At 38.6% G+C, this 10,820-nt stretch overlaps 1 protein-coding gene across 3 annotated transcripts in view; it reads left to right on the top strand.

Moving 5' to 3' along the window:
* LOC107718340 (drebrin-like protein A) overlaps positions 1 to 10,820 on the top strand; it is a 32,840-nt gene that overhangs the window by 20,389 nt on the left and 1,631 nt on the right. For all 3 annotated transcript variants that reach the window (XM_016525383.1, XM_016525385.1, XM_016525384.1), the window contains exons 3-13: positions 1,143 to 1,255; positions 2,454 to 2,528; positions 7,332 to 7,469; positions 7,645 to 7,722; positions 8,194 to 8,345; positions 8,437 to 8,491; positions 8,620 to 8,694; positions 9,426 to 9,531; positions 9,634 to 10,098; positions 10,184 to 10,573; positions 10,663 to 10,731. In XM_016525383.1, the coding sequence (XP_016380869.1) occupies positions 1,143 to 1,255; positions 2,454 to 2,528; positions 7,332 to 7,469; positions 7,645 to 7,722; positions 8,194 to 8,345; positions 8,437 to 8,491; positions 8,620 to 8,694; positions 9,426 to 9,531; positions 9,634 to 10,098; positions 10,184 to 10,573; positions 10,663 to 10,731 (1,716 nt within the window). The remainder of the gene's footprint in view (positions 1 to 1,142; positions 1,256 to 2,453; positions 2,529 to 7,331; positions 7,470 to 7,644; positions 7,723 to 8,193; positions 8,346 to 8,436; positions 8,492 to 8,619; positions 8,695 to 9,425; positions 9,532 to 9,633; positions 10,099 to 10,183; positions 10,574 to 10,662; positions 10,732 to 10,820) is intronic.

The following is a 10,820-nucleotide window of genomic DNA, read 5'->3' on the forward strand; positions in this document are numbered from 1 at the left end:
CTCAACAGTGTCCATCCACTCTTATAAAGGATTGTGAATGACATAATAAAGTTGATTCAAATATACTTTTATGTTTGAATATTTTATAATAATTGTATAGCTTTTTATATAATCACTGGCTTATTGTTTTAGTATATCTATAGTTTAATCTAGTAGAATATTATCTATAGTTTTATCATCAGTCTTCTCACAGCCATGGAAAAGCTGGACATTTTACAATTATTTTAGGTTTGGAAAAGTGAAGGAAATTAATCAAATATTAAAGCCAGTTTTACAAATTATAAAGGTTACATAAATTTCCATTGAATATAAATGCTCAGCTCTAAAATATTTTGAGAATTTGCTCTTTGTGAATGCAATTGTCATAAAAAAAATTCTAAAAGTTTCTATCTTGTGATTATGAACAACAACAGTCATGGAAATTCATCAGTCAAAAAGTATGGAGAGCCAGTATTTTGTCTAAGATCAGTAGTTCATGCATAAAAAGACATAAATCATACTTGGACATTTTTTCCTCCATAATATTTGGGATTATTTGCCTATATTTATAGGACAGAAGTGTAGACAGGGATGTAGGAATGAGAGAAGGGGAGTGGGACATGACACAGGCCGGACATGTACCCAGACTTGTCCCCACGGGCCAGCAGCTCCTATATAATGTCCTGTGCATGTGCATGGCCCACTGCACCACAGCTCTGAGTTTCTGAAATGCCTGTGGAGAAAATGAATGGAAAAAAATACTTCCAGAACCAAGGTCACGTAAAATGTGGGCAGTCATTGTTGCGCTCTATTTGAGGCAGTTGAAAAGCTCAGTCTGAGGGCAATCATGCAACATTGATGTGTGAAACGCTTCTAAATCAGAGAGGATTACCAATTAAAGCTCAGACTGCCAACACTGTTCCTCTTAATATCAGACGAAGCAGAAAAATCTCACTTGAGTGTAGGAGAAAGACCAGCTCTGCTTATTACATCAGACCCGTCCTGTACTCTGGAGATTATCATTATAATCTGGGAAAAGAATGCAAGTGTTTCATAGTGGCTGAGGCATTTACTTTCATGTGGCCATTATTTCATGAAGACAGTTTGGACCTCTTTAATTTTGTCCTTCTCTTCCCCCTTTATTTCTCTCTGTCATCTGCCAGCTGGAGGTTTGACAGAATTGGTTGGGAAATTTCACAGCAGCAGGCCAATGTATGGCCTCTGCAGGGTGGGACTGACAGAAACAGGACAACCACAGATTGTCATGGTCTGCTGGGTAAGTTCACAAGCAGAATGTGTATGTTTATATCAGTTTATATCAGCCATAGCAAATGTATGCAAACATACTACACTAAAATGTAGCGTCTGAGTTCTCTCGGGTCTTTACACAAACTGCAAATAAACAGGATCCTAAACTTTAGATCGAATGTCTGTCTTTCCCTTCTTTTGGGGTGCTTTAAACATTTGTAGCACCCCAAAAGAAAATATGTTCTGGATGAGGTCATTTTGCCTTGTTCTGATTGGATGTCAGACGTTTATACCTAGCTCCTATTGGTTGTTGCCATGGGGTGTGAGCCTGAAGTGGTTCCTCATTGGTTGGAGCTGCCACATCATTAAACAGTCCGTGTTTAAGCGATGGATGTGAGGCTCCTGTTGATGAGACGTGTCAATGGCTTCACTTCACAAAAGGGCTTTGACCTTCAGACTTGTAGCTGAAGGAGCTCAAATACAGATGCAAAGAAGCATTCTGGGAACCTTCCTAATATCCATCGTGGATCTGGCTGCCAAGGCGATAAGTGGGAATGTTGTGGTTGGGGTCAGAGGTGCCATCTGTAGCCAGTCAGGCATTGTATAGAGGAGGGGGGAGTGGTCTCTGTGACCTGTTAACTGCAAGAGACTTACTTGTGAATTATACTGGGGCTCACACACTCACACACACACACACACACACACAGAGTATACACCTCTGATGATGATTGCAGAAGGTCTAGATGCAACAGAAGAATAGTTTGTTACAGGTTTAAAATAGATTTTAATTCATTGTATTTCATTGTTGATCTATCTGAAAGAAAATTATGCTTTTATACAGCAAGGATGCATCTAATTGATCAAAAGTGACAATAAAGCATTTTTGTAACATTACAAAAAAATCTATTTCAAATAAATGTTATTCTTTTATACTTTCTATTCATCAAAAATCCTGAAAAATATTAAGCAGCACATCTGTTTTCAACATTGAGAGCATAAGAGCATAAGAGCATAAGAGATTTCTTTCAAAAACATAAAAAAATCTTACCAATCCCAAACTTTTGAATGGAAGAGTCTTGAGGATATTTAAAGGTGTCACTACATTATGTCATATAGCTTGTGGGTTTATATTTTGATGTTTATTTGAAAGCTTAGGTCTCTTAAATATAATGGAACTGTCACTTCTCTTCACTTCTCACACAATCTCTTCTGTCTACATCAAACAGGTTGGCAATAATGTGGATGAGCACCGCAGAACTGAATGTGTCAGCCATGTGCCTGCCATCAAGACCTTCTTCAAGGTGAAAAAAAAACAAAAAAACATTGCCAATGACTAGCTCTCCGTGTATCTTCTGCTTTCACATAATAGAGTTCCTGAGCAAAGTTTGTATAATGACAGCACTATAATCAGCAGGTTACTTTACTTGTTTGGATGATTCTTTTGACATCTTTCATAAATCAAGCTCTTTAAACTTTCATAATTGCATTGTATTTCAGAATGCAAGGTATTTTAATAGTGTGCTGGTTTAAACCTTCATTAATCATATAGTATATACTGCTGCAGCTACATTTGGAAGCATTCAGATGCGGAGTGAGTAAAATCGCTCCCTCATGCATACATTCATCCCATTCTTGTATACATGTACTTCCTGTGTTTGTATGGCTCTAGAATGTTCTGCATCCTTTCTGTAAGGCGTCTGCACTCTCTCTCTCTTCATGTCCCTGTGAAGGAACGTCACCTAAAGCTGAATAGAAGACATAGAGAATGAATCTTGTAGGGGATGCCATCATAAACATACACAGGTTGTGCAGCAATTAGTTTTATTATTGTTTGGATAGTTACAATTGAGAAACATGCTAGAAGAATTTCAGATTAAGATTGTTAGACGTGTCTAGTCAGAGCCTCTGATATCACAGTTCATGCTTTCTGGTTTAAATGGTGCATATGATTTTATCTCTCTTACCTTACAATTGCTACTTTTCCTGAACATACAGACTTAACCATTTTATTGGCACACCCCCACCCCCAAACATGTGCGCATATACATCCAATTCTTTTTATTATTTAGGTTTAAGTTCACATTTCATTTTACTTTGGCCTCTTTTTATGTACATACAAAATCCAAATGATCAGTCAGATTGAGTTGAGTGCAGTGTTTTTAAACAGGATTTTCTTAACTCAAAATGCTCTACCGAATGGTGAGGAGTCATTAAAAGGTTAAGGGAAAAATGTTTTGTGTCTATTTGAATGAATGGGTGGAGTATGTAAAAAAGGCTCTCACACACAATTCTGAAACCATAAGCCCTCCTAATATGTGTACAAATGCACTCCTCTGATATATTCTGACATTTCCCTCTTGTAAATGGTTTCCTTCCTTTGCTAGTATCTGTGAAGTGATGGCTAGCAGCTTGGTGCCAGCTCTTATTGTAGTAAAGTTTTCCTCTCGTGACACGTCCTATTGTTCTCCTGAACAGCCGAGCAGTGCCACTGACAGGCACCACACAGACTGAGAAGAGCAGAAATTAAAGAGAGAGAGAAATTCCCAAGGAATGGACAAGGTGCTTTTGTTTTGAGGAACGTTAGCATTTAGGAAGTTTTATATATCTTGTGATATAAGTGCTTGCCTCTTGAAGCTGTCTGTGGATTTATTTACTCCACCAGCCAGGTGATGTTGCTTTAACATTACCATATTTTTCAGATGGTTGTATGAGATGGTCAGACATACAGTAGTTAAAAATGCCTTATAAAGACATTGCCCAGTCGGCTTCACAGGCATGCCAAGAATGCTGTTTATTCAATTCTCAGTGTTTCTCTCTCTTTTGAGATCGACATCCTTTATGACCTTGTATTGTGTCGTTCATCCACAATGTGTGTTTGTGTGTGATAAATGTCAGCATGAGTGGGTTACAAAAGTGTCTTTTATTATATTTCCATTCGGATTTAAATCTTGTTGGGTTATTTTTGTGTTGATTGATGGTTGTTCAAGCAGATGAACTTTGTTAGGTTACGTAAGGTCAGAAATTAAGTTTTATAGCGTGGGAGAGGCTGAGCCCCCAAACCAACTGGAGCACATACTGTATGGGACCGGACCCCGTTATAGCCATAAAATCAGACAGCCGGAGACAAGCTGTCAGACGCATTTACAGCATTCTCTCAACATTCCTCTAAATTAATGATAACGCCTTCTAAATTTGGATTGAGGGATCTGCGAAATCTCCAGCGTATGACAAAGCCATAGTCAGTGACAAACGTGCAAAACCTTTGTCCTCTTGCATGTCCTCTTTTATCTTTTAATTAGGCTGGCAGATATTTTAATGATTGCTAAAAGGGATAGTTCACACAAAACAGTACTGTTCAAACATGTATTTTCTCATTGTGTGGACAAAACACTGAAACATCCTTTAAAATATCTTTTTATGTTTCGCTAAAGAAAGTCATACAGGTTTAGAATGATATGAGGGTGTGTAAATGATACACAGAATATTCATTTTTGGGTGAATTATCCCTTGAAGTAATTATTAAAAGCAACAACACCCAGTTTGTGTTTTCCTGCTCTCTAGTCCAGGCCTAGTCTCCAAAGACTTTCAGTCATGGGGAACTAAACCAAATGTAAAATCCAAACTCATTTATCATAGTGTACGTCTTGGCTTCTGAGATGTGCCTTCAGAGTATCAGTAACAAGATGAGCCACAATGCAGTCTAAATCCCTCCAGTTACTCCTCCCTGCTTTCTCCATTTATCACTCACAATTTGTATTGTCTCTTCATGACGAGTCTGTGCTAGTAAGGGCTGTGATGTGTGCATAATGACTAGTCAGCTCTTTAGTGCTTCCAAAAAAATCAAATAAAATTTGGTAAATGAGCCATCAGGGTAGATGTTTAATATGCATTAGTCATCGATGATGACCATTAATCCCAAAAGTTTCACAGTGGTTTATGAATGACACAAATCAAGACTATAAGATAAATATTTCTAAGGCTTGTGATTCCCATCCAGGGGTATGTGGTAAACTTCAAAAGATTTTGAGTTTGATTTGATAAAATAATTTCTAAAAATATTATCTATAATCCATTCAAAAGTTTTTTTTTTTTTTTAAAGTCTCTTATGTTCACCAAGGCTGCATTTATTTGATGATAAAAACAGTAACATTGTGAAATATTATTACAATTTAAAATAACTGTTTATATATCAAATGTCGTTTATTCCTGTGATGACGAAGCTGAATATTCAGCATCATTACTCCAGTCTTCTTCAGTGTCACATAATCTTTCAGAAATCATTCTAATATGCTGATTTGCTGCTCAAGAAACATTTCTTATTATCAATGTTGAAAACAGGTGTGCTTCTTAATATTTTTGTGCAAACAGTGATACATTTTTTGCAGGATACTTTGATAAATATAAAGTTCAAAAGAAACGCTCCACCTTCCCCAGCTCCACCTGTATAGATCTGCTACGAGGTGATTCATGTATGCTATATGGGGTTATTTCATGTATGTTATATTTGCAGCAGCAATATTTCTTACATGCTCACAGCAGCATGTTGTGGATGTATTGGCAGTAACTAGTCTCGGTACTTGCTCTGCCGCAGCAGCAGCAGCAGCAGCAGCGTAGCAGATCTATTCCGCCAAGACCAAATACATTAACATTGTCATGTACATTACCATACCAATCCCTCCGAGAGTTGCCATGACAGAACAGCATTTATTTGAAATAGAAATCTTTTGTTATATTATAAATGTCTTGACTGTCACTTTTGATCATTTGAATTCATCCTTAATGAAATAAAAACATGAATTTCTTACAAAAAAAATGTTCCCAGTGTGATCTGAGATGAGATATCGGTATAGTGAGACAGTGAGCTGCAGGCGTGAGGTGTGTATGGGAGAGCATCTGTCCTCAGTGCTGTTAATACTGTCATCACCGCTGAAGCCCTGGGGCTAACTACATGTCAAGGGGCTCATCTAAAGCAAGTAATAACAGAGAATTAAGTCATTTAACTCCTCCCAAGCAGAAAAAGGGATAGAAGAGATAAAAGAAAGGAGGAGAAAATTAGCTCAATTTGAACCTAATGTTCTGTAGATAAAGTCTTTCCAGTCACAGAAAAAGCAATGAGTAAACAAATTGGTCCTGACTTGTTCAAGCTCTTGTGCATGTCAGAGAAATGTGGAAAGAGGGCTGAATGTAGCGGTATGGTAATCCATAGAAAAGCTGTGGGGTTTTTTGGGTTGGAGCCCAATCCGGCACTCACGAGGCCCTCTGGTACAATGTCTCAGTTGCATTGCTCTCCCACAAGCCAGATCGCTCTATCTTACACTAGATTCACTGTGATCTGAGGTGTTTTGTTGAGCAGTCATTAATTGTGGTATCCTGTAATATAAATCCTCAGTGGATCTTCAGCTGATTGACCCCAGAGCTGTAGATGGAAGCCGATGACAGGAAAATGCCTTATAAGGGAAAATGTAGTATGAAGACATGCTTATACATTCTTACATCCTGCATCTGATGTACAACAGAAAATAATTCAGACCCTTTGTCTGTTCTCTCTATTACAAATTGAGTTCTCACAATTTTTTAAAATTGTTTGAATTTTTCATTATTTGAATAAATAATGTTTATATTTACAGTTGTTTTTAACCGTATAAGGTAAATGTTAATGAAAATTAGTAGCAAATAATGTGGTTTTTTTTTGTTTGTTTCGTCTTGCTTGCTACATTAAATATTAAATTTACTCAGTAAATACAACACAGTTCCGAAAGTATAGCAACAAGACTAAAATATGAGACTAGTGTGAATCGCTTTCTAACTTTTTCCAGTACAAAAGCTGATGCGCTCTGTATCTTGTACACATGTTGGTCATGAAAAAAATTGTCTTAGCTCTTTATTTATTGTCGTCACAGACACCACAAATAAAGTCAAATTGTTGTGCACAATATTATCAGAATAATATTCAGTCCTTAATAAAAATGCAATAAAACAGCCGATGCGATGAGAAACAAACTTATCTAAAATTGCTGTGTTGAAAAATGTGTTCATATGGAGCAGCTTCAACGATGTGGTCAGAATTTTTTCTCTCTTGATGTTTGATGTTGATGTCACTACAGGAAGCTCAAGTATTTATTACAGCCTCAGAGCAAGATGAGGTGACAGAGGAGCTGATTACGGCTGCTTTTGCAAAGATTCGACCACCAATGGAGAGGCTGAGGAGAACCTCAAGGACGATGGATAAGGAGGAGACTGTGGTAAGTTACCACAAAAAAAACACAGACTTGGCTGTGCACAAGAGCTTCCTTAATTAAAATATCGTAGAAGAAGTCTGTTTCTCACTAGAATTTATTGATACACATGGTTAAGTGGTCTAATTGTCTCTCACTGATGTTTTGGGTCTTTTGTTGCATTTCTGTGCCACACCCACAGGGTACAAACTACAAGAAGACAAATGCTGCCATGGAGATGAGACGGATTAACAGAGACTCCTTCTGGGCACGAGCAGAGGTACAGCTGAACTGTGTTTGCAGCTGGATTTTCACTTAACAGCCTGTGTGTTCCCCAAAATGCTGCAGAAAAATGTCAAATAATGATATAAAAATATGCCAGCCATGTAAGAGATAATGTACAATCAACCAGCCGTTATACAAAAATATTAGATTCATATTTAATATTTACAGTTGACCAGAATCAAAGTATCTGTATGTGTGTTCCCCAAAATGCTGCAGAAAAAATATAATGATATAAAAATATGCCAGCCATGTAAGAGATAATGTACAATCAACCAGCCGTTATACAAAAATATTAGATTCATATTTAATATTTACAGTTGACCAGAATCAAAGTATCTGTGTACTAATTTGTAGTAATAATTTATAATCAGGTATAACCTACAAAGTTACAGACCTCTTGTTCAGACTGCAGTTATTAATAGTGCTATTCAGATGTAGTTCATCATAAATCTGATGTGTGTGTTAGCGTGAGGAGGAGGAGAGAAAGGAGGAAGTACGTCGGAGGGCTGTAGAAGACCGACGGCGCTGGGAGAGAGAACGAATTCTACTGGAAAAAAAAGAGGCTGAAGAGAGAGACAGAAAGATGACCGAAAAGCTAGAGATGTTTGAAGAACAAAGGTTTGTAACATCCACCTGATAAAACCCACTTCTGTCTGAAGGTGATTTAATTACAGTATTTCAGCTTAAACTTCCTGTTGTTTTTTCGCAGAAGGATCCAGGCTCAGCTTGAGAAAGAGGCTAAAAAAGAGGAAAACGCGAGATGGGTGAATTTATTAATGAGTGTATTCAGTTTCTTTTACTGAGAAGTTGTAAGCTTTTCAACATGTTGTGGTTAAATGATCATATGGAGTCATAACCGGTAACGATATTGGCTTCTTTGTGTAATTGACAGGAGCAGCAGCAGAGGGAGCATGAGGAGGACATGAGGGCCCGGCTCAGACGCAGCGAGTCCATTGAGAAAGCAGCAGTGAGTTTTTCCCCCTATTTTAGGAATAATCCAGATCCAGCCAGTACAACCCAAAGTAAATCTAGTCTAGACCCTGCACATGACTACATTTACTACACTAGAATTAATACACTGAATTTGTTACGGTCAGTAAGATCATGAGTTTCAAACACTGTTTTGTTGGCTTGGCTTGTTTTTTATTCCTGCTATAATATACTTTAATGCAGTGGTTTTCAGAGGGAAAATAAAAAATAACTTTCAACTAACCATATAATCAGGCATTGTTGTAATAAAAAACTGTCTTATCAAACTTGATGGTATTTTGTGCAAGATAAAAGAAATGTAAAAGAAAGTATTACACATTAACTGGCAACAAGAATAAATATGATTTAATGCTGAACACAAAGTGATTTGTGCTTTGAATTACTGGCTTGAACTAGTGTAAAACATGAAACCAATTCAACTTGTTACATTTTTTCTTCATGATATTGATAGTTTTACATAGGTGAATGTTGCCTCTTTAGTGCATGGTAATATTAATACATTGCAGTGTTTGATTATAAGGACATTTTGCTTACATTTGCATTCAAAAGAATTTTGGTTGAGTCACCAATTTATGTCTATTGTGAAATCAGTGTCCTGAAGCAAAACCAGTTGAGACCCACTGCTTTACATCCCCTTCATGGCTATTCCTTTATCAATACTACCACATTTTTGCTAGATTGAATGATGCCTCTTCTTTTGGCCTGTAGGAGGCAGCAGCACTTGTTTCCCAGCGCACCATCAATCCCAGAGAGTTTTTCAGGCAGTTATCGGCAACCTCGCAAAATTCTTCAAGCCCTGGTTCACCACGTTCAGGTAAACATGACCTTCAGAAGCCCTTTAAAACGTTATCAGTTTCCAGTGTTTATTGTATTCACTTGAGGTCTGTTCGACTTAAGTTTATGTTCTGGTGCTTAGGCAAATCTCCATTCCGTCGCTACCAACGCAGTTTGACAGACACAGCCTTCATCTTTGAAAGGGCCAATTCCACTTCTGGTCCCACATCCCCTCTCAGTCCGTCTGCCAGGTCTCCGTTCTCACGCAGCCCATCCACATCCTCCAAATGTCCAGCGTCCCCACTTAGTCCACCGTACCGGACGATCCCCTCACCACAGCGCCCTCAAACATCTCCTCCCACATCACCTCCCCCACGCTCTGTCCCACCTGTATCACCTCTACCCAGTCTGCCTGTCTCCAGAGCCCCTCCACTCCACCGGCCACCTCCTCAAGCCCCAGTCCACGATTCAGCTTCCCCTGCATCTCCAAAGCTGCTGGATTGTCCAGATAAATCTGAGTCTTGCAACTATGACAGCAGTGAAGAACTTGCTGTCGCAACAGAATGTCCTCCAGCTTCACTCACAGAAGACCCACTGCACACTATGGGTAAGTTAACTTGGGTTTCTGTAACAACAGTAAAGGTCTAAGTGGTCTTATAGATTGACTCATCTTGACAATTTCTTCTCTCCAGAGCTTGTAACCAGCTCTCGAATCCTGTGTGAACCAAAGCCAGAAGTGGACTTCACTGCCAAGGCTGTGCTTGTCGAAGAAGAGGTAGAGGAACTAGAGGAACCTTCAGCCATGTCAGCTCCACCTTCAGATACAAATATCACCACAAACTATGAAGAAGCCGTTGAAGAACAATTGGAGCCTGAGGATGTGCAGACTGGCATCAGCCCCCTGGTGGAGGTTGAGGAGCAAGAGGAACCAGAGTCAGAGTCTGAGGATGAACCTGAGGAGCAGCCTGCTGCAGAATCTGAGGAATTACTGGCAAATGTGGACCATTTAGCACCTGAAGAGCCCAGAAATGTGGTACCAATCTCAGATGATGAAGTTGAGGAGGACCTACCAGAGAGCCAAGGTGATGAGAACAGAGATGTAATGGGAAGAAATGCAGAATGTGTCTATGGTTGAGATTTCACTGACATGTTTCTTGTGCTGTGTGTCCAGAGTCATGTGTGAAGGCATCAGAGTATGAAGAAGATGGATCTGAATGTGGCAGACCACTGAATGGGACAGGTAATGAGCTAATTAGAGCTACCAGACTTTCAAGTCCTTCCAAACACAACAGACTCACGCAAAAAAAAAAAAAAAAAAAACAAAAAAAA

The sequence above is a fragment of the Sinocyclocheilus rhinocerous genome, unplaced genomic scaffold (genome assembly GCF_001515625.1).
Source record: "Sinocyclocheilus rhinocerous isolate Xijiao unplaced genomic scaffold, SAMN03320098_v1.1 scaffold1565, whole genome shotgun sequence".
NCBI classification, from domain to species: Eukaryota; Metazoa; Chordata; class Actinopteri; order Cypriniformes; family Cyprinidae; genus Sinocyclocheilus; species Sinocyclocheilus rhinocerous.